The sequence below is a fragment of the Aspergillus multicolor genome, assembly GCF_047715735.1.
Source record: "Aspergillus multicolor strain CBS 133.54 unplaced genomic scaffold BDW74scaffold_9, whole genome shotgun sequence".
NCBI classification, from domain to species: domain Eukaryota; kingdom Fungi; phylum Ascomycota; class Eurotiomycetes; order Eurotiales; family Aspergillaceae; genus Aspergillus; species Aspergillus multicolor.
Window position 1 is genome coordinate 17,138 of NW_027395960.1, and position 24,782 is coordinate 41,919.

Sequence of the window (24,782 nt, forward strand, 5' to 3'; positions counted from 1 at the left end):
ACTCTGGGGTCAATGTTCTGGGGATCAACCATGCATGTAAACTCAGATTCGTCCAACCACAGCCATCAACTATTCAAAGCCACGCAACGTAAGGAGCGCATGTCACCGAAGTACAGAGACGGAATTGAGCTTGTTGATCTGTGGCACCCTCGGGCTTTCATAGAGCATTGTTGTGGTGAACAACTGTAACCCTACATTATGGTGCTGGCGTATTCCGAGGAGATCCAAGAGCTTTCTTTGTAGAGAGGCCCCTCGAATGAGGGCTTTATTGGTTCTAATAACGTCATGGGTATCTTGATATCATACATCTGCCCTCCAAGTACTGCGTATGCGTAGATCATTGAGTGCTGCTCAGCCTATGTACAGTTCTTCCAGCCGATCGTTTGTAAGCGCTTATATGTACCTTGAGACCGCAAGTCTAATTGCGAAGAATGCGTATATGGCAACTGAGAATGCTCACGTCAAATGTTTGAAGACTCGGAGTCCCCAACGGCCTCTAACTCCCTGGCCAAGGCACATATCCGGCATCCGTCGCCGATGCGATCCCGCAAAAGCCGGGCTGTTGTGACCTTGGGACCAACAGTTCGGGAGGCTGAGGACGGCTCCTCGAGGATAGAAGTACGTGGTGGGAATGCGCGGGGTGTTTGAGCTCCTGAGTCAAGCCCGGGCGTATGTGCTGGGGACGACGCTTCGGATTGATGGACGTGGGACAAGTGGAAGGCATGGCCGCAAGCAAATGCGACCAAAATTTCTTTCTCTATGTTGCATTAGCTATATTTCGAAGACAAGAGAGGGATAAGTGGTTACCGTTCGCGAGAAAAGGACGATGGCAGCCCGCGCATCTCCCAGCTTGAGGCATGGACAAATTTGGCGACGGTGTTGCGATTGCAGAGTGGATTGCACTCTTCGTTTCATCGGGTTTTGCTTGTTCGGGCTTGGGAGACTCTTCGATGATGTTGAACTTGATGCCTCGGCGTTGGCCACTACGTAGAGTATTCATCCCGATCGCTACTTCGCTTTGCAAGACCTTGGCCGCGCCCTGGCTGATGCTTGCTTGGAGGTCGTGCTCCCTTAGCAGGCCAGTGAGACCTTCTCTGAGTCCCTCAATTTCCAACCCACTGGGAATACGCCGGACAAGTTTGATAGGGTCAATAGATGTCCCGGCTTCAACAAGCAGACCGTGAATGAATCGCGGCTTATCCATAGAGTAGTCGACAAGGTCCTCCCAGAGGTCCGGGTCATTCTGGGATTTTGCAAATGCAATAGCCTGAGACACATCTTTCAGGTCGGAGAGAATCAAGTTCAAGGCCCGCTTTGTTTGTCCCATTTTGGACAACAAGTAGATGAGTTCTGAGGTGAAGTGGTATTGCTCGCAGATAGTAACAGCCACGTCAAACGAATACGACGTGCTGGCCTGTAGAAACTCCATGAGTAGTGGGCGGTCATACTGAGCAAAGAGGTCTGCAGCTGTGTCGGCAAATTGGTCGACAATGTGCTTGCCTTCGTCAGCTGCTAATTTGTTTGCTGCATCCTGGCGGTGACGCCCTCGACGAGGTTTCTCGGCCTCGTGGGATAGCGATTCCCCGCGCCAGAGTGATCGTAGATAGAAGAAGATGAATAAGGGTTTGTCAACAGCCCGCAGTTGCCCAACGACAGTTTCTGGAGGAACAATGCCCGTATGCGCCTCACCAGCAAGCAGCTTGATAGGTTCAGCTGTAATCTCCGCAAGTTCTGAGATCGGTGCCGACTTCATCTGCTCCTTTGACACGCGAATTTTAATGAATGCGGGTATATCATCAGCAAGTGAGCCGAGGAGGTGATGGTCTTTGACCAATGCAATCGCTGTATCTGCGTCCTGTATCCGAATGTAGCAATGCAACGCAGCACTATAGTGACCGCCAGCCAAGTATAATTTGGCTAAACACCTAATCAGTATCCGCCCTTCTTCCATCTCCGGGGTCAGCTCCTTGGATTCTAGTTGTTCCTCAATCGAGGCCGTCATGCTGTCAACTTCGAACAGGTCCAAAGGCCAAGAGTCGAGTAGCTCGCTGAACCGTTGCCTATCCTGAGTCAGATAATGCTCGAGTATGGTTTCGTAGATTTGTGAGGACAAAGGTGGGCGTAGAGCGACAGGAATGATAGACGAGATCTCATCGAACTTGTCCTTTTTGATGAAGGTCCAGGCCCAATGTTCCCACCTAGGTGTGGCACTCAATGCTTGCACGCAAACTTCAGCAGCCTCCTGCCACCGATCATCCCTGATCAGCTGTTCTATCCACAGCTCACCAATGCGGCGCTTCTCCTGAACAACAGCAGTGACACCTCCGCGGTCCGTTGCCGTGAGGGTAGACCTATCATCGCCAAATACGTCAAGGAGGCTAGTCTGAGACCTCCCGGGCATGATCGAGACATTATCACCACCTTCGCTAGACCCTGCTGCCTCGGGATGTTCGTCTAGAAGCTTCCAGGCTTCGGCATATTTCTCGTGCTCAGTAAGCCACGCAAGGCGGTCCGCAAGATCTCTCTTCAGCGCTGCCACGCAGTCATACGGGCTGTGTACAAATATTTTGGGCCCTGAACTTTCGGCGACCTCCTGCACTTCTGCGGGTACAGGTTCCTCTGGGCCCAGGCGCCGTGATGCAAACGTACTTGGCGCTCTACTAGATATTTTATCCCCGCTACTTGTCGTACTGCGGATACTCGCAGCTGAACTGAATAAGCGCGCAGGATACATAGTAGCATCCCAAAGACCAGTACCAAGGGCCTCCAACGCTCCGCGCTGAGAGATCGGTACGTGGGTTTTCCAAGGCGGCAAGACGCATAGATGGTAGTCCGAAGCTGTCAAGTTTTCGTAACGGCTGACCGACAAAGTATCAGCACTGAGTTCTTCTTTGCTTTCAATGTCAACGATACGAAGCTCGGGCTCTTGTCCGCGTGGACGACGACGGGCGCCCTGCTCGTCTGCCGGCTCCTTCTCTGATTCTAGATAGGCTAAAACGGCCAGGTGGCTGGGGGAATATAGTGAGATTCCGGATATAATGCAATCCGTCCGTAGTCTACGCCATTAGTACTTGCTAAGCCAGGAGCGCATTCAACTCACATGGTAGCAACCTCCACAGATCCAACCCTTAGGTCTCTGTTGCTCTTGTTAGGCCGATCGGGGTAAACATTGATCACCCAAACAGTGCCTCCCCAGCCAACAACAAGCTTTTCCATTCTTTCTTTGACTATTGTCGACTGCGTCGGCGTCGAAGCTTCGTCCTCTGCCTTACTGCCTGGCAAATGCTCACTCTCCAACAGAGATTCATCGACCCACTCGGCGCGAGCCTTCCAGACACTAACCATCTCCTCCCATCCTTGACGGTTAGGACGATCCGTGTGACTGACTCGTTTCCAAGCAAGCTCCGCATGCGCCGAGTCAAGATGCAGATTCGATCGCATAATTTTGATTCCTTCTTCATTGACCCATGCAACATATTTTCCGGACAGTGACCATTTTATGATGCTGATAGCACCTTCACCGCTGTGCAAGACGGTATCCTTGCCGGTGTTGCCCCCAAGCCCGAGAGTCCCGAGCCAACTTGAGGCCGTAGCAGCAGCGCCGCCCATGGTTGTAGAGTTTGTGCTCACGCCAACCTTGCCACCCGTCGTGAGGATCAGTTCGCCAGCCCGGCCGCCGGATATAAATGTCCGATCGCTTTTATACTCTGGCGACAGCGCAACGGCCTGGACCGGTCGACCGAAATTTCGCAGTACGACATCCTTTGTATCCAGTAATGATGCGACGCATACGTTGCCATCTATTGACGAAGTGGCTATGTATATTGAGTTGGACGGAGTGGCAGGAAGAGGAGTCGGCCTGGATTGGCCCCGAACGCTTCCAGAACTGGAGGACGGCTTTGCGGCTGTGCCCTGATGTTCAGCAAATCGAGTGGTCAGCTCATCCTTAAAACTCGGCAATGGTAGAGGAAAAGGCGAGATTGATATTGACGTGACACTGGCAGAATGTGCATGGTAGACGCGAAGAGATCGAAATAGAGGCACGGAGAAGACATGCTTCATTTGGTCAGTTATCGAGTCACCGGAAGATTTCCTGGCTACTCACAATGTTCCCGTTATGTGTTCCAAGTACCTACAAACATTAGAATTGTACGTGACTGTATTCAAGAGCCATACCATCTTATCCCCAACGGCATGGAAAGTGCTTGTTGCATCTCCGTTCCGATATGCACCTCCCAGTTGCTTCGTCAGATACGAGTACTTTAGATGCGGCTCCTCCTCCTCCTCCTCCTCCTCCTCATCGTCCTCCCCTTCTTCATATTCTGAGCCTGTCTCTGTCGCAGTCTCCCCGTCCTCCCGGTCGGTACTCTCGTCCTGACCTTGCTCATCGTCATCCTCGGTTTCGGCGTGAAGATGCCGGTGTGGGCGTCGGTGATGGGTCAATGGTCTCGCAGGGGAGCCCTGCCCTGGATTGACTCGAGAGACCGATGCCTCAGTCGCGCCCGGCGCGTCCATGGCCGAGGGGGGTTTCCGTACCTGCGACTGAAGCTCTTGGTCGCAGTCGGGGAGCTCATGACATCGCCGAAGGAGCTGTACCTGGGGCAGGCCCACGCTAACCGCATTGAATACTGACTAAGCCAAGCTCATCATGCCGCTTTTGCTTCAATAGTTTTTGCATAGGTATCTGCATCGCACTGTTTTTTCTATTTGCAATCCTGGCCTGGTCCACGATAGGCCATGTTATGCAGGGTTATTTGCAACCTGCTCTGATATGTACAGACACAATTCACCATCCATCCACCCTCGGTTGGTACAACCATGTTCGCACGACCTTATGTCTCGTCGATCTGTAATCGACCTGCAGCGATTCGGCTCCTGAGACAGCCCCAGAGTCATTATCTCCATGCGTCGTCGCCATTGGATCTCCCGCGACGAAAGGATTTCTTTTCCTCCAATGCCTTCCTGGCTCAAAGGCACTCCGCGGGGCCCGACACCACCGACGCATCGCAAGAGTCTCAGAAGCAGCGGAGAAGAGGCGCAAGATCACCAGCTGCACCGACATCCCTCCGCCGGGTAGCGGTGGAAGCGCAGAGATCGAAGGACAGTTTCAAATCCAAAGCACAGCTCAGAGAGGCTGGGCTGTTACAGACAAAGGTTCGGTTCCCTACTGGTTTAGCTGGCACTGTTTAATCTTTACTTCAAGACAGTTACTGCGTACGCTGTAGCCGAACAGTTCAATATCCGCAAAGCGAGAGAAATTCTTCAAGAAAAAGGATATGAGCCCGATCCCCTTGGAACTGGTCTATACCCTCAGGTCGTCCACGTTCAGATTCCGCTAGACTCCATACGCCGAGTGAGCAACCCCAGCGCGGAAGGGCTTTCTCCGGATGAGGTTGGCGACATCTTCGTTTTTCCATCGGGCACGGTTGTAGCATGGGCGCTTCCTGAAGGGTTTACATCGTTCTTGGCGACTAGAACGTTACTCCTCGCGGCAGAGGGGGCGCATGTCGATAACCTGGAAACCGAGGATCTGGAGTACGTCGAAGATGCGCAGCGCGAGAACAGCAGCATTCACGGCGATACCATCATTTTGGGAACCAAGCCTAGTGACGCTGCGCTGGTGCCACAGTCTGCAAGTCATCAGTCTGTGGATACTGTCCTGACCAAGGTTGCTTTTTCATCAGGTTTGGCGCGCAGTACCAAACTGGCGGTGCTGGAAACGCTGCTTTCCAGCTACTTCGAGTCTACGCGAAAGATCCCAACCCTCATGTCTCAGGGATCTCGCCTGCCCTATACTCGAGATTTCATTCTCCGGAAAACAGGACAATTACTTAGCGTTCGCGCCCAATTGAATCTGTACTCGGAATTAACCGATTCACTTCCTGATATCTTTTGGGACAGCCGACATGAGCTTGGCCTGGAAGGGTACTACGAGCAGGTCGGTAGGGCTTTGGACGTCGGAATCCGCATCAAGCTGCTGAATGAGAAGATGGACTATGCACAAGAAATTGCCAGCGTCCTCCGGGAAAGGCTGAGCGAAACGCATGGGCTCCGTCTGGAATGGATCATCATTCTTCTCATCGCTGTTGAGGTTGGATTCGAGGTCTTGAGGTTGTGGAAAGAGCGAGCGCAAGAGCAAGCCTCTGCATCTGAAGAGGCTCAAAAGGCGTGACATGAAACTGCCTCTCCACCTACATGTATTTGTTGGATCAGATCCCCGCATGTATCCTTACTAGATTATACCCCTCTCATTTTTGAATACAGCATTTGGAAGACATGATCTACCATTATTGACCTCACCTCATGCTAGGCCCCGATAAGGCGCTTAATCAGCTGAATGCGCCATGTGACAGTGCTGAGTCATGGCCTCTCACGTGTGCTGCGAGGTACCTACAACAACGCATTAATCGCAGTCATTCCTCGTTCTCTTTCATTGAGGCCGTCTCCTGTTATATCTCTTCTCTTTTGCTGATTTTGACCTACATAGCTTTTATTGATATCTTTCTGGGTAATATCGAGCTGCTTTGGCGGCAAATCGCATATCGATAGCTACGTAGTACACCGCGGAGCTCAACAATGAGCTCAACATCAGGCTTCTTCGAGGCCATTCCAGGGCCACAGCAGATTCTCAAGGCTGTAACCGGCTCGTTGAGTCTCTCTCCACTGTCCAGCCCAAAAACTGCTTCTTCCGGAAGCACATATGACCAATGTGGCAAGTTCGAAGTGAGCTGTCAGACAAGCTATCATGGTCAAGATAGATGTTGTTTCAACTACCCGGGTGGACAGATGCTGCAGACCCAGTTCTGGGATGCTGATCCAGCGGTTGGGCCTGAAGATTCATGGACTATACATGGACTTTGGTGAGCCTTGGCACATGCCAGTAAACACGTCTGTGCTAACTATGACTAGGCCGGATCATTGCAATGGCGGGTTCGATCAGTTCTGTGACTCTCATAGGAGATACAGCAACATTTCCTTAATACTTGTCGATGCAGGTCGAAGGGACTTGCTGGATGAGATGAGCACCTTTTGGAAAGACTACAAAGGCGACGACCCCAACCTCTGGGAGCATGAGTGGAACAAGCACGGCACTTGCGTCAGCACTCTCGAGACGCATTGCTACTCTGACTATTACCCGCAGCAAGAGGTTGTTGACTACTTTGATAAGACCGTAGAGTTGTTTCATGATCTTCCTACTTACAAGGTTAGTTCCTTTTCGGACCAGTGGGACGCATCATATTGAGAAATATAGACACTCGCCGATGCCGGCATCGTCCCGTCATATACGCAGACATACACACGGCGTGAGATTGAAGATACACTGTCCAAGGCGCACGGCGCTACGGTCACAGTGCGCTGCAGATCCCACCAACTCCAAGAAGTTTGGTACTTCTTCAACGTGGAGGGTCCCCTCCAGACAGGGAAATTTGTCCCATCAGATCCTGGTTAGTCCATCCTCACATAGTCCATTTCATATAGCTAATAATAAATAGATGGGCAAACATCCAACTGCCCAAGCAGCGGCATCGTCTATCGACCGAAAACCCCCAACACTGAACCCGGTCACGGACATGAGCCTACCAAAACCAGACACCCCCCTGGGCCGACTGGTGCTCCCTTTATCGGGCGAGGAAATCTAATGGTCTCTACGGCGGGCCACCAGCGCGGCTGCATCATCGGCCGCGGAACATGGTACCAGTCCGGCACGTGTGCTGATTTCAGAGCAAAGAAGGCTGCCGGTATGCTCTTCTACGCCTACCAATGAATGATGTTACTAATGCGTTATTTGTTTTTAGGCGATTCTTTTACCCTCTCATCCCGCAAAGGCCCTTGCGCCTTCAAGGACGATACCTTCACCTGCGGTACTCACATCTCAAGCCCCGTGGAGTTCAGCGTAAGGCCCTTTCCCACAATACTTTAGATGTTACGTTTACTTATATTGACCACAGACTGAAGACGGAAAGCTCTCCTACAACGGAACTACGACCTTCTACGCGGACAAAGCGCCAAAGGGCAAAGTACAGAGCGACATTTTTGGCTCGCAGGAGGACCATCCCATCGAGTTGTCCATAGCCTGGAGAGGAGCATAGACTAGACCGAGTGTTTGGAATAGATTATTCGATAGAGTGCTTATCGTGACTGAGACTTTAAACTCCCGTTTCTACTCACACTTCGACTCGTAGCTTGATCATCATCATCCTGCGTCGCAACGCCAACGTGGAAAACCCCCTCGCACCAGTCCGCAAAGGTATCAACATCCCACACGGCATCTTCACGCCCCTTGCCGTTCTTCCTCACAGCATTGCCCTTATTCTTCTCCGATGATGTATACTTGATAAAGAACTCCTCGTAGACCTGAATCACACGGTCCTGGACCGCACCGACGAGCGTCTCTTTCATGCGAATATCATCAAGATAGTCATCAAGAACTTTTCGGAGACGGGGGACCTCGCTCTCCACATTCCGACACGTTGGGTAAATGAGTTCTCCCCGCTGGAGGTTCCGCCCGTCAACGAACTTTGACGGGAGCGATGCGGTCATTTTGCTCGCAAAGCCGTTGATGAAATCGTTTATAACGGTTCGCAGGCGGCCATCGAGCTCGACCTTGGCGTCGAGCATGTTCTCGACGACGCGAGGGAGGAGGCCGTGACCGACGAGACGCATCAAGTTGCGTGGGTTGAAAAGGCCGCCGCGCTCGCGGAGCTCCCAAAAGGTGCTTGTGACACCGGAGAAGTCGAAGGACACTTCCGGGGCGACATATTCGATGTCGAAGGCCACGATTTGTTGTTTGAGGATTAGAAGGTGGCTCATGAGGAATAGCTGTGCGTCTGTGGGGGATTTGCTAGAAATTGAGGAGCTGGCATGATGGAGAGAGGCTGTGGTTTGATGGACGATTTGGTGTGCCAAATCATCGAATACGGTGGACTAACTCATATTAGTGCGTAGTGTAAAAAGAGGTTAGGACACGTACATTTACAAGACGGTATATCCGACTCAAGAGCCACACGGCTTTTCGCAGGGTAGGGTACCAGGCGGCAGGAGCATTCTGAGACTCAAAGTCCCACTTGGAGTCTTGTTCAACTGGTGCGTCTGTACCATCTTCAGGGGATTTTGTTGGTTTGGGTGGGACGTAAGAATCCGCATGTGAAACTTTTCTTCCTGAGATCTGGTTATCGGATACGGATATAGAGAAATTTTTGTTGCGTGCAGGGTAATCCAGGTCTTCCGGTCTGGGCTTGAACCGTTCAATTTCGTCGCGGAGAAAGGCCTGCGCACGAAAGACGAGCCTGGTCTGCACGTCCTCCAGAGCTGGCTGTATTAGCGCCGAAAAGTCAAGTTGGTTCGCATCCATGTATTCCGTCTCTTCTTCCTGATCGAATAGGTATCGCGTCTGAAGTAGAGTACAGAGTTGGCACAGCTTGACAATCTTGTCTTCGTGGATGATCCTCGGTCTCAAATGGTCATATAACGGCTCGCAGATTGTCTCGAGAAAATCGTACAGGCCTCCTTGACCATGGAACCATTCGCTCCATAAATCGAATTCGTCCAAACATACTCCTCGGACGTAGCTTATACTTGCGCGGGCAAAAGCAACAAGATCCTGCGAGCTACTCGGAGCCTGCGCTATCTCGCCTAAACGCTTATGGACTAAAGGCACGATAAGCTTTCCGCGCGTAGCCGCATAATTCGTATGAAGCTCATTGAGAAGGCTCTGGTATTCAGCTTCAGTGCCCTGATCAGGGTCTAGCGGCGGGACAGCTCTCTTCTGAATCTCAAGACCGATTTGCTTCAATTCTGGTGCATCAACTCGGAATTTTGCGTACAGCAAGGCGGATAAAGCAGCATCATTGAGTTGCTTATCTGCGACTTTTTTCGAGACGTTCGAATATACATCGCGAATCGCAGAAACAAAGTGACCTCGAATAAGCGTGAGTGCGCGCGTCAGGAGCAGTCGGTATCTTGACCTGTATATTTCTGCTTCCTTTTGCTCAGGCTAAAAGATGTTAGCGTCAGTAAGGTTTGCAGAAGAAGCATGCTCACATGTGTCTCCATGTAGTCTAGGCATTCGTCCAGTTGCCTGAGCATGTCCGAGAAATCTTGCCCGCGCACAGTGTTTCCTGCACCCGGAGCATTGAGCCTCCTGGAAGCAGGATCAAGGAAGTCGTAAAATTGAAGGTTATACTCGATATCTGTTACCAAGCCCGTATCGCGCCTCTGCGCCGAGAGTAGTCCTTCGCATTGTTTCTGGAAATTAGACGTTTGCAAATCGACCGCTCTGAAATCTTCCGAAAGTTTTGACAGGACATTAAGTGTAGATGAGGTGTCGGAAAGCAGGGAGTCGAGATGAGATTTGGACGTTTGGAGTTCGTTGAGACAAGCCCTAAAGACAATAGCCAGTTAGCCCATGGGCTGAGGAGGAGTTAGGACGGGGAGATGCGTACTGATACTCGTCGTAACTAGATTCTAGCAAGCTCGCTTCCACATCGTCGTACCATTGCGAGAACTCCAGTTCATTGTGTATATCAGCGACCGAATCCAGCTCATCTGGGATAGGTTCGAGCTTCTCGGTCTGAGTCGCCTTGAGGTCGAGCGGCATACTCGACGGGGCTGTTTGCCGGCAACTTCGCTGCCCTGCAGTTTGCGGAGGCATCGCGTCTGCGTAATTGCTAAGCTTCCGTACGAGACACAAGCCACGCCCCTCTTATCGGGATCCGAAACAAATTCATGTCGATCGCCTTTAGGTCGTCTGTTGTCTGTTGACCTCCGCGTAGCCGCTTTCTAGACCGCAATTCTGCCGCTTCTTTCCGCCTTTAGCACTGACGCAAAGAGCTCCATCTACAATTCCTTGGGTCAACAGCTATGGAAATGCGCTTTTGAGCAGATATTGGAATCAGCATGTGGGCTACTCGGGTGCGCCAGCCTGCGGCTAATGCGACCACCCTCACGCGCCAGCTCAGAGGAGCTGGCATTCGGCGAACGACGGTGCTTAACCGTCGATATTACGCTGACCAGCGAGAAGCTCCAGATGGCCAGACTCCATCCTCGAACTGGATAAGAAACTCTCTGGGATTTGCGGCGACAGGAACGGCAGTGTTCCTCGGCTACTCATGGGCGATCAAGCCTGACGAAAGCGAACTTTTGAAGAAAGTCCAAAATTCATCCAAATCATTTGAAGATCTATCCGCCCAATACGTGCAAAAGAAAAGAAGCTTGGGAAGTCCTGGTCTATATATCTGGGGTACAAATGAATCCCGAGTGGTGGACCCAGAGTCCAAAGAGTCTGTTGTAAAGACTCCGCGGAAGCTGTTTTACTTTGACAGCCATGTACTCCGGGATCTCAAGCTTGGGGAAACGTCTGGCGCTGCGATTATCGAGAATGGCGATCTGGTGCAATGGGGCAAAGGTTATTCGGACACCGAGCTTAAGCCTACCAAAACCCTCACTGGAAAGAATCTGATTTCTCTATCCATGTCCCATGATCGTATCATTGCATTGTCATCCGACGGGAAAGTCTACTCCCTTCCTGTTTCACAGCATGACCAGTTGTCCGGCAAAAGGACCGAGGAGAAGTCGTGGTTCTCGTCTAGCAAATCTAGCATGAGCTATCGTCTGATCCAGCCAAGCCTGAAGATGGGAGAGAAGATAACCGCCATAAGCGGAGGATTGGAACATGTCCTTCTCCTTACAAATTCAGGACGAGTGTTCTCCGCAGCTGCATCTACGGAGAACTACCCTTCATTTGGGCAACTTGGTGTCCCCGGGCTGGCCTGGGCGACTAGACCACAAGGGCCGGTAGATACTCCTCATGAGGTCAAAGTACCCCACGGCGCAAACGTCTCACAAATTGCCTCTGGCGATTACCACTCCCTACTGCTGACTAAGGATGGTGACGTTTTCGCATTTGGCGACAATTCATTTGGGCAATTGGGAATGGGATTCGACCCGGCGTTTCCCTTTAGAGACACACCTACACCTGTACTTCTCAGGGGTCTCTACCGCGATGGCTCGCGCTTGCCTCAAGCGACCGGCGTTGCGGCTGGTGGTGCCAACAGCTTCTTCACCGTGGATGTACACCAAGCCGGCTCCACGCAAGATCCCAAGGCCGCTGGCAAGGTCACATCTGACATCTGGACCTGCGGACGCGGAATCTGGGGTGCCCTTGGAAATGGCAAATGGACTCATTTACAGGACCGCCCCACCAAGTTGAAGGATCTCAGTGGGCTAGTCGAGTATGACGAGACAACAAAGGGACTATTGCCCATCCGCTTGAACGATCTTTCTATTGGCACCACGCACGTCGCGGCTATCCTAGACAACCAAACGCATTTGAACCGTTCCACAGCCGCCTTGGAGGGGGCCGACGATGCAGGCTTGGATGTGGTCTGGTGGGGAGGAAACGAACACTTCCAACTCGGAACCGGCAAGAGAAGTAACCTTTCGAAGCCTACGCATATCAACGTGTCTTCAGTCACGGTACCTGACATTGACAAGGAGCCTGCCCGGCTCCAGATTATGCCTGCTTATCGTGGAACGGTTGACGGTCGGAGCTTCGACATGCGACAGCGGGTTGAGTGTGGAAGGCATATCTCGGCCATTTACACTGCCCTTCAAAAGTAAAAGTTATTTTTATTACTGTGATGATGTACGATAATTTGTATAATATAATCTAACTTTCCTACTAACTCGGTACCCTAGTATAAAATGCAAACTGATCAAACACCGCCATTCCGCGGAGGACGCTCGGACCACTTCTTATCGAAAAAAATTCCGGCGCAATCAGACAAAGATTCTAGCAAGCTTCAAGTCCCAATCCACAGCAACCCATCATGCCTCGCGAAAACAAAAAACGAGGTCGCCGAGCGACCGAAAAGGTCAAGAAGGAGGAAACCAAACGCAAGCGCGACGAGGGCATCGAAGAACCCACAACGAAGCGATTAAAGCCCTCGGCCGACGAGGGCAACGAGATCACCGCCGGCGCAGACTACATACCCCTTGACGGAGGAGAGGAACAAGATGAACAAAATGGGACAGGAGCGCCAGATGAGATGCCGTTCTACGGTCTTCTCGATTCCGAGGAGCAGGAATACTTCAGCAGAGCGAATGAGATGCTGGAGCTCAACCAATTCGGGGATGCCGAGGAGCGCAGATTATTCGTGGACAGTGTTTTCCGGGAGGCAAGGGGTAAGGAATTGAAGATCGCTTGCAGTCAATCGTGCTCGCGGCTTATGGAGAAGTTGATCTCGGTGTCGGATATTACTCAGATTCGCCGGTTGTTCAACAAGTTCATTGGGCATTTCTTGACGCTTGTGCAACATCGATTCGCGAGTCATTGCTGTGAGAAACTGTTCATTTGCGCGGCGCCAGGTGTGACGCAGAAGATTTCGAAGTCGAAAGCGAACAAAGATGACGATGATGTTGATATGGATGAAGACGAGGAGCAGGAGCCGGAACTGTCGCTTGCAGAAATGTTTATGAAGGTTGTTGAGGAGCTACAGGGTAACTGGGGATATCTGTTGACGGAACGGTTTGCGTCGCATACAATCCGAGTGCTGCTTCTTGTACTTGCCGGTGAACCTGTCGATGTGTCGAATGATTCGGTCGTGGCAAGTCGCAAGAAGGAAAGACTGGGAATTGTGGGTGGGGAGGCACAGGAGGCCGTTCCCTCTGGGGAGAAGAGGAGTGTGCCAGAGTCGTTTGAGGTTACGCTAAAGAAGGTCATGCAGGACATGGTCTCCGTACTTGACGATACCTATCTACGAGCTCTTGCGACACATCCCGTTGGAAACCCGGTTCTACAGGTCCTGGTCCGACTGGAGCTCTCACACTTTGGAAAGTCAAGCGCAAAACAATCCACATCCATTATCAAACGGTTGATTCCGGATGAGAACTTTGAAGAGGACTCGGAGAGTACAAGGTTTATCCGCGGCCTGCTCTACGACCCCGTGGGCTCCCGTCTTCTGGAAACAATGGTACGATGGATGCCAGCGAAGATGTTCAAGTCACTCTACAGGAACTACCTCCGCGAACAAATGAGCTCGCTTGCGCGTAACCAAACCGCCGGCTACGTTGTACTCCGAGTTCTCGAGCGACTTGGAAAGGACGATTTGAAGGAAGTTGTGGAACAGATTGTGCCCAAGATTCCTGGTCTCATTGAACGCTCACGGACGATTGTACCAAAGGTGTTGATCGAAAGATGCCTAGTCCGAGGTGTTGATACCAAGCCGCTCGCAAAGGCTCTCGAAAGCTCATATGACTCAGACCCTGCTCGCAGACTTGAACAAATGCTCAAACTCGAGGCAGCAACAGCCGATAAAGAAAAGTCGGAATCAGCAAACAACGGCCCGGCAACAGAATCCAACCCGGCCTCGATTGCTGCCGAAAAGCTACACGGCTCATTGCTCGCCCAGACTATTGTCACAGCGCCCGGGCAATTGAGCGAGCTCATATTCTCGAGTCTCCTCGCCTTGTCTTCCGAGGACCTGCTTAGTATATGCAGAGACCCAACGGCGTCGCGCGTTGTTCAGCAAGCCCTATCATCACCTGCCTCTACTCCTCAATTCCGCCGACAGTTCACCACTCGGTTTACGGACCATTTGAGCGAGCTTGCACTTGATAGCAGTGGATCTCATGTGGTCGACTCATTGTGGATAGCCACCAAGGATATCTATTTCATTAAGGAACGAATGGCGCAGGAATTGGTGCAAAACGAACTGGCCCTTCGCGATTCCTTTGTGGGACGTGCGGTGTGGAGGAACTGGGCAATGGATCTCTACAAGCGACGGCGAGGCGAGTGGGCAGCCAAGGCGAAGGGGAGGGATCTCATCGGCAATGACTCTACAGAGAAGCCCAAGTCGCGTCTCGATATGGCTCGTGCCAGGTACGCGGCTAAACAGGGCGAGGCCACTGGCGCAAATGCGGTGGGTGCGAAGCACTAGATAGCTAGACTGTTGGACTGGTTGAGCGTCTTCATGTTAAAATGTACATTATAACCAATACATGGATAATCATTATTATTCCCACCCGGTAATCTACTTCTCATACAATGGAATTGATTACATCTCGTGACGGTCCTGGTGGAGGCGGGGCGCCATAAGGCCGGCCATCCGTCATTGAGCATGTGGGGTTCCGCTCCGCAGCTTCATTAGACTCCGGTTGGATCGATTATCTTTAATCTTCCTTTCTCCCCTCCATACTTTCTAACTATCTTTATTGTACAATCCCTGTCTCACTGCTCAACCATAGGAAATGGCTCATTTCCTGAGGGGGAAGCAAGCCGGCATCCAAAAGGACTTCTCCGGCAGTCTCGCACCAGAGCTATTCGATATCAATGATGTATGCTTGGCCCGCTCAGGCACCAGCTTTTCTTCTGGTGAAGGCCTTTACTGACTTCCCTTGTGTAGGTCCTAAGGTGTGGTATCAACTCCCAGACAGGCGCTCTTGCCTACGACCCGGTCCAGTCTCTCCTCGCGGTCGGTACCAAAGAGTCGGAATTCGGCCACGGACAAATCTACGTCTTCGGCCAGGGACGAGTCTCCGTCATCTTCTCCTTGCCTCGAAAGGCCTCCGCAAAGTTTCTGCAGTTCTGCGGGGATAAGCTGATTAGCGTCGACTCGAAGAGCGAAATCAGCGTCTTCTCCCTACAAACGAAGCAACTACTCATCTCATACGCTCCCCCGAGCCATGCCAGCGCGCTGCTCTCCGACCCCAGTCTCGACTATGCATTCATTGGACTACAGAATGGTACGGCTCTTTGCTCGAGGGACATAACTTACTAACTAGCCACAGGCGACGTCATCGCCTACGATCTTGACCGTGAAACCATGACCCCGTTTCGAATACCCAACTTGTGGGCTACGCGCAATCCTCGAGCTCGGATTTGTCCCGTCATCAGCCTGGCCTTCTCACCCCGTGACATCGGAAAGGTTCTTATCGGATACCCCGACGGTGTGGTCACATTTTCCTTCAAACAAAACGTCGCGCAGCATTACTTCGAGTACGAAGTGGCTCCAGGCGCTTTGGGTGGAAACGGCAACATTCCGTCGAGAGAAGTACGTAAGCCGAGGTTGACAAAAGCGCTATGGCACCCGAACGGCATATTCATTCTCACAGTTCACGATGACAATAGTCTGGTGTTCTGGGACACAAAAGACGGTCGCAAGCTTCTAGCCAGGTCTATAACGACGCCCAACATTGACCAACCTGGTATTGCTCTCGAACGGCCTTCCACATCGGATTCGGCTATCGGCTTCAAGGACCCCATCACAGACATTGCTTGGTGCGTAAAGGCGAATGGCGATGATAGTGGTCTCTTGATCGCCGGTGGCAAGCCAAAGGATGAGAAAAGCAAGAATCTTACCTTCATTGATTTCGGGTCGTCGCCCAACTATCAAACATCCTCTTGGGCCATAATCAACAACTACTTAGAGAATCCGAAATCCGTCGCAGAACTGCCTATCCCTCCAGGTGCGGAAGTTGAGAGCTTTTGCCTCATCCCCCGCAGTTCCCCCTACTATGCAGGCGCACACGATCCAATCGCGGTCCTCGTCCTTCTAACCTCGGGAGAGTTGATTACACTGAGCTTCCCAAGCGGACACCCTATCCCACCTACTAACATGCTACCGCCCTCCGTCACACTTATTCATCCCTTTTTAAACAAGATTACTTTGACCCCAGTTGATCGCGCCGCATGGTTAGGGCTGAAAGAACGAAGATCTCTAGGACCGAAGTTTATCCTTGGTGGCGCAGAAGCAAGAAAACCCCTCAAGCGTCTGGAGAGCCGCAACATCATCACGGCGGCTCATGCGGATGGCACCGTCCGGGTTTGGGATATCGGACACAATGATGAAATCGAGAACTCGGAATCGATCCAAGTCGATTTGGCCCGCGCTCTAGGCCGTGTGGGCGTCGTTGATGTTACACAGATGTCCTTTGGAGGCTCTAGTGGCGAGCTTTCCGTTGGACTCCGGAGCGGCGAAGTTGTGATATTCCGATGGGGCAGTAACAAGGACTTTGGCTTGGAGTCACCCCCTGGACCCAACAATGGGTCTGGAGAGCTTACAAACATCACACATAGAACTGATCCCAGTCTCAAACAGGGTCTCCTGCCCTTGACTCTCTTAAATATGCAACAGGGACCGGTGACCGCGCTAAAGCATAGTCCGATTGGATTTGTTGCTGCCGGCTTTGAAGGTGGAAGTGTCGCCATCATTGACCTGCGGGGACCGGCTATCATCCACACGGCAACTCTGTCGGAGTTGTCTAAGCAAAACAGGCGCAGCAGCTTCCTCAAGTCTCGCGGCTCTAGCGAGACTGTTCCCGAAGTGCCCACGAGTATCGAGTTTGGAATCATGACTCTAGAGGGCGAAGGTAAGTCAAATATCAAGTCCCACCGGACCATGCTAACCCCTGCCAGAATTCTCCAGCATTTGCTGCTTTGTGGGAACAAACAGGGGCAATTTGGCCACATTCAAGATCGTCCCGTCGAGCGGAGGGGCCTTTACGGCATCATTTGCGGGCGCGGTCGCATTGGATGATAAAGTTGTCAACATTATACCCATCAACGCCGATGATGGCAGCCTGGCGTTAGCTACTGGTGACGCTTTTGCAGGCTTAAGGAACGGCACAAGGACTCACGGTGCAGTGGTCGCAGTCACCATCAACGGTTGCAGAATCTTCAAGCCTGCCACGTCCAAGGGCGCCCACCGATCTTGGGATGATTATCTCTGCGATTCTGCCTCTGTTGTTAATCTTCCTGGCCGAGGATGTAGTCTAGTCGGACTGTTTGGGGATGGCAACGCTCGAGCATTTTCAATCCCGGGGCTCAAGGAAATTGGTTGCGCCAAAATCGACCATATGGCTGACATCAGCCGTCTATCTCAGTCTACTGTCGCGCCCAACGGTAGCGTTCTTTTCTGGACAAGTCCTTCCGAACTAGGGCTACTTAACGTTTGGGGTGCCGGTATCGAGCTGTATGTGACTACCACGCCCACAATGCTCATTTGCTGATCAGATCAACAGTCCACCGTCAGAGGATCAGCTGTTCAACCCTCAAGCAGTACCTCCTCCCCGACCTACAATCACCAATCTGCAGTGGATCTCTGGTACTCAATACATCTCGACGGCCGATATGGATATCCTGAGTTAGTGCCCTTCTTCTCTTCCTCTACCGTTAACTATGCTCACGTGCTAACCACCCTACAGTCGGAGGGCCCGATCGGCCACCGTCCAAGCAAATGGTAGAGCAAATGCGGCTTGAAGAGCAGGAGCGTCGACAGGCCGCCAGAGAAGGCAGAGCGGCTCCAGCGCGACAAAACACCAACGACGAAGGATACTTTGCGTACATGCAGCGCCAGATGCAAGAACGTACTGAGAAACTCTCGTTTGCTGGCGATAACATGGACAGGCTGGAGGAAACGAGCAGCGGCTGGGCGAGGGACGTCAACAAGTACGTCCAGAACCAGAAGAAGAAGGCGGTTCTTGGTAGTAAGTGCTTTTGCATCGCGATCCACACTCTATGCTTCAAACATGCTAACCATGGCGCAGTCATTGGGTCCAAATTCGGGTTATAAGCGGGTGTTTTGTTCTCTTGGTTTTCTGAGATATCATCCGTTCCTAGGTATATTTTGGCGTTCGGTAGAAATACTAGCTTCTCTGCATTAGCACTCGAGTACTGATCTCACGCGGGTCTTGTCCGTGGGCTCAGCATCCACATTCTCCCTGTCTACATGCTTAGTCAAGCCTGTACTAGTACTCCCCCCAAACTAGATCGCCGCGCTGCAACACCGAGCCCGTGGAGTTCGCCTGTCATCAATATGCGGCATCCGTGGCAACCCCAGCGAAGGTTCTCTCACCGACGAACCTTTCGCATACTTCCTGCATTAGACTGGCACTGCACACACCGAGCGCCATAACCAAGCAAGACCTAGCGACTCGAATGAGCGGTGACTCGAGCCGATCATGAATGCCTTGCAGTCACGGTGAAGACGTGCCTTGTCTAATTGCCCATAGAACCTGACCTAGTGCCTTGCCGTGGACACAGTGAAGCGCATATACACAGGTTACAGTTTAGGTGATATACAATGTGAAACTTGCGGGTATTATCTCCGTAGGCCATAAAATGTCAAGGACAAGCTGAGATCTTGATCAAGGAGTTTTCACCCTTGCCAATTGACTGTTTGGTTAAGCGCCGCTCCTGGCAGCTGCGAGAACAACGTGAATGACTTGTCATGCTCCATAGATGTGCGTAGTCCGGGTGATTCTGGCGGTGGCATCGGTCCTTGCGTCGAGTCGCCTGAGAAACATATCTAGGGTACGGAGTATGTGGGTTCATGTCTGTTCATGTCTGTTCATGTCTGTTCATGTCTGTTCATGTCTGTTCATGTCTGTTCATGTCTGTTCATGTCTGTTCATGTCTGTTCATGTCTGTTCATGTATGTCTATTATCGTAAAACGAAGCCAAACTAGATACAAAGTTCCTGATGGCCGGTAATGTATGTGGTTCGTAAAAACATTGTTATTAATCATAAGTTCATGCAACTGATGGATAAATGGTATGGAAGGGAACCAAAGCATCAGCTCCAAAAAGAAAAAAGAAAAAGATTGGGCTCAAATCTAATGGACCATGACTTCGGGCTGCGGGTGGTGCGGCGCCTGGTTGGTGTTGTCGTCTTTCGGCTCGGAGTCATCACCCATTTCGACGTCCTCGTCGGCGTCATTGCCTTCTTCTTCATCCACCTCGTCTTCGTCGTCATCACTCTCGTCCTCGATATCCTCACTCTCTGCGTCGGAAATGTCTTCTTCGTTGTTGTCCGCGCCCTCCATGTCGTGGTCCTCGCCCTTGGCTGGTTCGCTCTTCTCCGCCTCCTGCAGCTCTTTCACAAGTGCGGCCTCAAGCTCTGCCTCCTCTTGACCGTAGGCAGCTCCATCATCGTCGAGGCCGTCGGCTTCGGGCTGGTCTGGCGGGTATTCGGCTGGGGCAGATTCATCGGTGTCCCTAGAGAAAATGAGTCCGGCAAACCCCATAGAGTAAATCTGATGAATCATACCATTTGATCGCGAATCTGGTCACTCGAGGCTTCTCCGCGAGAATGTTACGACGGATCCGCTCAATGATGGGTTTGGCAGGTGGGTCGGCAGTAAGCTCCTCCGAGTCGTATTCATTGTTCACGTAGTATCCGACACGCACAAACTCCCGGCCATCATAGGAACAGGTGAGAAGGATCACAGTCACGCCAAGGATCTCTGAGCTGGGAATTCGTCCAAGGTCTGGGGCGTCGGCTTCGAAGATGAATTTGTTGACACCAACAGGGATAGGCCCGACAAGGAGAGAGTCGAGTTCTTGGTCGTACTCAGACCTAGAGAAGTTAGCGACTTGAAGATTAGCAAAGTCATTCTGGTCTTACGAGGTAGCAGAGCCGACATAGGTGAGCTTCCATTCCAAATCTAGCATAACAGATTAGCGGGGGTGTCCCAAGCGTAGTAGAGAATTATCCAACCTTTTTGAAGCTGCTCCAAGCACTCGAAGGTGATCTCGAACTGGTAGGAAGAGGTGAACTGAGCAGGGTTGTTGAGGACCTTGACCCCGAGAAGAGAAACAACCGACATGGCTATTTCGATGTGGCGGTACTGGCGGTGTAGAGAAGAGTAGAGAAAAGCAAAGAATAGAGATCACGGAGATGTAGAGTCGAACGATCAACTCGAGGGATGAAGGCGCCGAATGGGGTATTTATGGAAGAAGGAAACGAGGAAGATTTGCATGGAGGGGATCAAAGCCAGGCAGGCGGGCGAGTAATTAAACAATAATGGACCAACTTAGCAAGAACCCGCCCATCGATCGTCGACGCGACCCGCGTGTGGGACGCATAATTCTCGCGCTCACCGCCTTGGATCACGTAATCTATTAGCAGCTGCAGCTTCCGCATCGCATCGATCTCTGCACAGTACATGCGTCAAGCATCTCTGCCCGTCGCAGTTTTGTTGTCGCAGTCCCCTTTTCAACCGTCATTTGTCCTATATTCGGTCTTATTAATATTGCTTTTTTAGGTCGAAATTGAATCTCTTTTTGCTTGCATCATTGTGGGTGCCCCTCACTTGGAATGCACCTTTGTAATGCGAGCCAGGCCCGCTGACAGCAAATGACAGGCTCTTAGGCTTCTCTCTCTTTGTTTCCTCAGTCGCTGGACAGGCTTATATCGACCACCATGGCCGAAGACGATGCCGAGAAGGCTTTCTTCCAGGCTCAGGCCATGGACGCTGGCTCAATGGATTACAACGGCGCTGAAGATCAGAGTGCGAATGCGTCGGACTCTGATGATTATGATCCGTCCAGTACACTTCATGACCAGTATCCCGGCCCATCGGAAGATCCCACTCCCCAAGAGACAGACACCCCTTCCTCAGATCCGCAGCCCCAAGCAGACCCTGCTAGCAATGCCCACCCATCTCAGCCACCTTCACGACCCGAGTCTCAGGCTTCGACGTCAGTGCCGGCTCCCAGTGCCTCTGTTCAGCCGAAAACCAGAACTATTGGTGGGTTTGTGGTTGAGGATGAGGATGAGGATGACGCGGGAGATGGGGATTATGAGCCACCAGCTGTACTAGGTGTCGAGGACATGAATACTATACCTTCGCAGCCCATTCCAGGAAATGCAAATGAAGCTACTTCTACCCCTGATGTATCATTGGATGAAGCTGCGCAGGAATCTGCCAGCGCGAAGAATGTTCCTAATAGTTCTCTCTCTTCTGTTTCTCTCGCTTTTAAGAATGATGGGTCTATGAATATAGGCCAGGACCTGTACAACTCACGTACTTCTTTGCAGCCTGAGATTACACGAGAAAGCGCTACCGCGACTCCTGCGCCGGAATCCCCTTCTGCCGCCAAAGGCCGGTTGCCCCATGATCGAGTTGGGATACTGGAAGACAGAATCCGAGAAGATCCTCGAGGTGACATCCCTGCTTGGCTCGAATTGATTAATGAGCATAGGGGTCGCAATAGGATCGATAGTGCTCGGGATGTATATGAGCGCTTTTTGCAGGTGTTCCCTTTATCTGTCAGTCACCCCATTACATATTCCAGGCAAGTGCTGATGAACACAGGCCGAGATGTGGGTAACATACGCAACGATGGAGTCTGAACTCAACGAGTTGTTCCGCCTTGAGCAAATATTCAACAGGACGCTTCTTACCATCCCTGCAGTCCAGCTGTGGACGGTTTATTTGGACTACGTTCGGCGACGCAACCCTCTATCAACAGACGCAACTGGCCAGGCGCGGAAGATTATCTCTTCGGCTTATGAGCTTGCGCTTCAACACATCGGCATGGACAAGGATTCTGGTTCGATTTGGACAGATTATATCCTGTTCATCCGCTCTGGGCCAGGTAATGTGGGAGGTTCGGGTTGGCAGGATCAGCAGAAAATGGACCTGCTCCGGAAAGCTTACCAAAGAGCCATCTGCGTTCCGATGCAAGTGGTCAACAATCTGTGGAAGGAATACGATCAGTTTGAAATGGGTTTGAACAAACTTACGGTATGCTTAATGAGCTTTATCTCAGACCTCGCGCTGATCTCCCGTTGTAGGGACGCAAATTTCTGCAAGAACATTCGCCTTCGTACATGACTGCACGCAGCTCTTATACAGAATTACAAAATTTCACCCGGGACCTAAGTCGGACAACGTTTCCTAGATTACCGCCTGTTCCTGGCTCAGAAGGCGATGTCGAATATTTGCAGCAGGTCGAGATTTGGAAACGCTGGATCAACTGGGAAAAGGGAGATCCCCTCGTTCTCAAAGAAGACGATTTAGCCGCGTACAAAGCTCGCGTGGTCTACGTTTACAAACAGGCCCTCATGGCGCTCCGATTCCTTCCAGAAATCTGGTTCGAGGCAGCTGACTTTTGCTTCCTCAACGATATGGAGGCGGAAGGCAACGAGTTCCTGAAGCAGGGCGTTGATGCTAATCCAGAAAGCTGTTTGCTTGCGTTCAAGCGTGCCGACCGGCTCGAAATCACCTCTGAATCCGAACAAGATCCCATCAAGCGAGGTACCAAAGTCAGGGAGCCGTATGACCGCCTACTCGATGCCCTCTACGATCTCATCGCCAAAGCGCGCACTCGAGAAGCTCAGGATGTTGCTCGTCTTGAAGAAACCTTCAAGCAGAACCCTGATGCTCAACCAGCCCGAAATGACGACGAAGATGATGGCCAGAGCGAGATGAAAGCCAAAGAGTCCGTCAAGAACGCCCAGATTGAAGCCGTCCGGCAAGCACATTCCATACAGATTGGCATATTATCCAAGACCGTTTCATTTGCGTGGATCGGCCTGATGCGTGCCATGCGCCGCATCCAGGGCAAGGGCAAGCCTGGTGAGATCCCCGGGTCGCGACAGGTGTTCGCGGATGCTCGCAAGAGGGGTCGCATCACCAGCGACGTGTATATTGCTAGCGCTCTCATTGAGTATCACTGCTACAAGGACCCAGCTGCCACCAAGATCTTCGAACGAGGTGCCAAACTGTTCCCCGATGACGAGAACTTTGCTCTCGAGTACTTGAAACATTTGATTGATATTAACGATGTCATTAGTGAGTCACTTTGTTCCCCGCTCGCCACTTTAACTAATCTTTTCAGATGCCCGCGCCGTGTTTGAGATGACGGTGAGGAAACTCGCTGCCAGCCCTGAAAATGTGCACAAAGCGAAGCCTATATTCGCGTTCCTCCATGAATACGAATCAAGATATGGCGATTTGGTTCAAGTCATCAACCTCGAGACTCGTATGCGCGAATTGTATCCGGATGATCCAACCCTTGATCAATTTGCACACCGATTCTCCGCTCCAAACTTTGATCCTACAACCTTCCGACCCATCATCTCCCCTTCTCAGACCCGACCCAAGACTACTGTATACCCTGGGGGCCAAGTGCCATCCCGCCTCGGTACCCCTACATCACGGTATCAAGAACCCTCCATCACGAATTCCCCGAAGCGACCCTTGGAAGACTTCGACGATGATATGTCGCGGCCTCGCAAATTCGTCCGAGGAGAGTCACCGCTCCGGACAACGACGCAGAGGCGGCAGTTGGACCAGCAGAAACGAGCTCAGCCGAACCTTCAGGTCCCGAGCTCTGGATCCCAATACCGATCTCAAGGCTCGCCTGCGCCGTTGCCCCGCGACATTGTATATCTACTGAGCGTCATCCCTCCTGCCTCGACCTATACCGCTGGTCGGTTCTCGGCGGAGAAGATGGTGGATCTTATTCGCCGCGTAGATATGCCCGCTTCCATCTCGCAAATACCTCTACCTCAGTCCGCCCGTGGCCTTGGGCAAACGACTATTGGAGGACAGCCATTTTCCGGTATGACGCCTAAATAACCATTGAACCTCGATCTTGACTAACGCAGGGTTTCTAGGTGCCTATCGTTAGCCAGTTGACATGTATCGTACTATGAGCGTCCATTTATCGTCCTGACATCTATCCTTCTCTTTCGCAATGACCGACGACGGCGGATATTACCTAGGTGGTGCGGTTTGATATGTACTTCCGTGCATTTAGTGGATGGTTCGGCGTTTTTGTTACGATGCTCGCCTTTACGATGCGGGAGGGACATTGCGTTCGGCATACCCATTTTTGGATCCGTGAATTGTTTACTTGCCTACGAATTGTGCACATTTGGAACCCTGAGATACCAGAAAAATAATAGATATGATGCCATGCAAATTTTACTTTCATCTTCCTCCCATCCCATGTATCTCTCCAGCTCGCTATCCAGACCTGCATTGCCTTGCGC

At 51.7% G+C, this 24,782-nt stretch overlaps 8 protein-coding genes across 8 annotated transcripts; 5 read left to right on the forward strand and 3 right to left on the reverse strand.

The window, feature by feature from the left end:
* Positions 1 to 276: 276 nt before the first annotated feature.
* On the reverse strand, positions 277 to 4,532 carry BDW74DRAFT_137117 (CLH domain-containing protein). Its single transcript, XM_073722430.1, has 5 exons — positions 4,177 to 4,532; positions 4,106 to 4,132; positions 3,101 to 4,056; positions 808 to 3,056; positions 277 to 757 (listed from the first exon to the last, which is right to left on the reverse strand). The coding sequence occupies exons 1-5, from the start codon at positions 4,513 to 4,515 to the stop codon at positions 462 to 464; spliced, it is 3,867 nt and encodes a 1,288-aa protein (XP_073584746.1). The 5' UTR covers positions 4,516 to 4,532; the 3' UTR covers positions 277 to 461.
* Positions 4,533 to 4,660: 128 nt separating this feature from the next.
* Positions 4,661 to 6,374, forward strand: BDW74DRAFT_137250 (RMD1 family protein). Its single transcript, XM_073722432.1, has 2 exons — positions 4,661 to 5,154; positions 5,204 to 6,374. The coding sequence occupies exons 1-2, from the start codon at positions 4,819 to 4,821 to the stop codon at positions 6,170 to 6,172; spliced, it is 1,305 nt and encodes a 434-aa protein (XP_073584747.1). The 5' UTR covers positions 4,661 to 4,818; the 3' UTR covers positions 6,173 to 6,374.
* On the forward strand, positions 6,375 to 8,110 carry BDW74DRAFT_137251 (T2 family ribonuclease). Its single transcript, XM_073722433.1, has 6 exons — positions 6,375 to 6,860; positions 6,910 to 7,204; positions 7,253 to 7,445; positions 7,494 to 7,739; positions 7,797 to 7,894; positions 7,950 to 8,110. The coding sequence occupies exons 1-6, from the start codon at positions 6,577 to 6,579 to the stop codon at positions 8,088 to 8,090; spliced, it is 1,257 nt and encodes a 418-aa protein (XP_073584748.1). The 5' UTR covers positions 6,375 to 6,576; the 3' UTR covers positions 8,091 to 8,110.
* A 20-nt stretch (positions 8,111 to 8,130) lies between these two features.
* BDW74DRAFT_167278 (Golgi transport complex subunit COG3) lies at positions 8,131 to 10,651 on the reverse strand (the record flags this gene model as incomplete). Its single annotated transcript, XM_073726675.1, has 4 exons — positions 8,131 to 8,925; positions 8,972 to 9,994; positions 10,042 to 10,381; positions 10,443 to 10,651. 4 exons carry the CDS (start codon positions 10,649 to 10,651, stop codon positions 8,131 to 8,133), a joined length of 2,367 nt encoding a protein of 788 aa, XP_073584749.1.
* Positions 10,652 to 10,896: 245 nt separating this feature from the next.
* Positions 10,897 to 15,020, forward strand: BDW74DRAFT_190204 (regulator of chromosome condensation 1/beta-lactamase-inhibitor protein II; the record flags this gene model as incomplete). Its single annotated transcript, XM_073732131.1, has 3 exons — positions 10,897 to 11,091; positions 11,146 to 12,534; positions 12,795 to 15,020. The coding sequence occupies 3 exons, from the start codon at positions 10,897 to 10,899 to the stop codon at positions 14,934 to 14,936; spliced, it is 3,726 nt and encodes a 1,241-aa protein (XP_073584750.1). The 3' UTR covers positions 14,937 to 15,020.
* A 192-nt stretch (positions 15,021 to 15,212) lies between these two features.
* On the forward strand, positions 15,213 to 18,771 carry BDW74DRAFT_137279 (putative SNARE-dependent exocytosis protein (Sro7)). Its single transcript, XM_073722434.1, has 7 exons — positions 15,213 to 15,333; positions 15,402 to 15,741; positions 15,787 to 17,367; positions 17,414 to 17,969; positions 18,019 to 18,140; positions 18,202 to 18,483; positions 18,544 to 18,771. The coding sequence occupies exons 1-7, from the start codon at positions 15,247 to 15,249 to the stop codon at positions 18,567 to 18,569; spliced, it is 2,994 nt and encodes a 997-aa protein (XP_073584751.1). The 5' UTR covers positions 15,213 to 15,246; the 3' UTR covers positions 18,570 to 18,771.
* Positions 18,772 to 19,379: 608 nt separating this feature from the next.
* asf1 (nucleosome assembly factor ASF1) lies at positions 19,380 to 20,812 on the reverse strand. Its single transcript, XM_073724117.1, has 4 exons — positions 20,496 to 20,812; positions 20,403 to 20,442; positions 20,046 to 20,354; positions 19,380 to 19,993 (listed from the first exon to the last, which is right to left on the reverse strand). The coding sequence occupies exons 1-4, from the start codon at positions 20,602 to 20,604 to the stop codon at positions 19,612 to 19,614; spliced, it is 840 nt and encodes a 279-aa protein (XP_073584752.1). The 5' UTR covers positions 20,605 to 20,812; the 3' UTR covers positions 19,380 to 19,611.
* Positions 20,813 to 20,951: 139 nt separating this feature from the next.
* On the forward strand, positions 20,952 to 24,734 carry rna14 (cleavage polyadenylation factor subunit RNA14). The gene is made up of 6 exons (XM_073724118.1): positions 20,952 to 21,075; positions 21,142 to 22,049; positions 22,096 to 22,527; positions 22,578 to 23,577; positions 23,624 to 24,349; positions 24,405 to 24,734. The coding sequence occupies exons 2-6, from the start codon at positions 21,201 to 21,203 to the stop codon at positions 24,416 to 24,418; spliced, it is 3,021 nt and encodes a 1,006-aa protein (XP_073584753.1). The 5' UTR covers positions 20,952 to 21,075; positions 21,142 to 21,200; the 3' UTR covers positions 24,419 to 24,734.
* Positions 24,735 to 24,782: the final 48 nt, after the last annotated feature.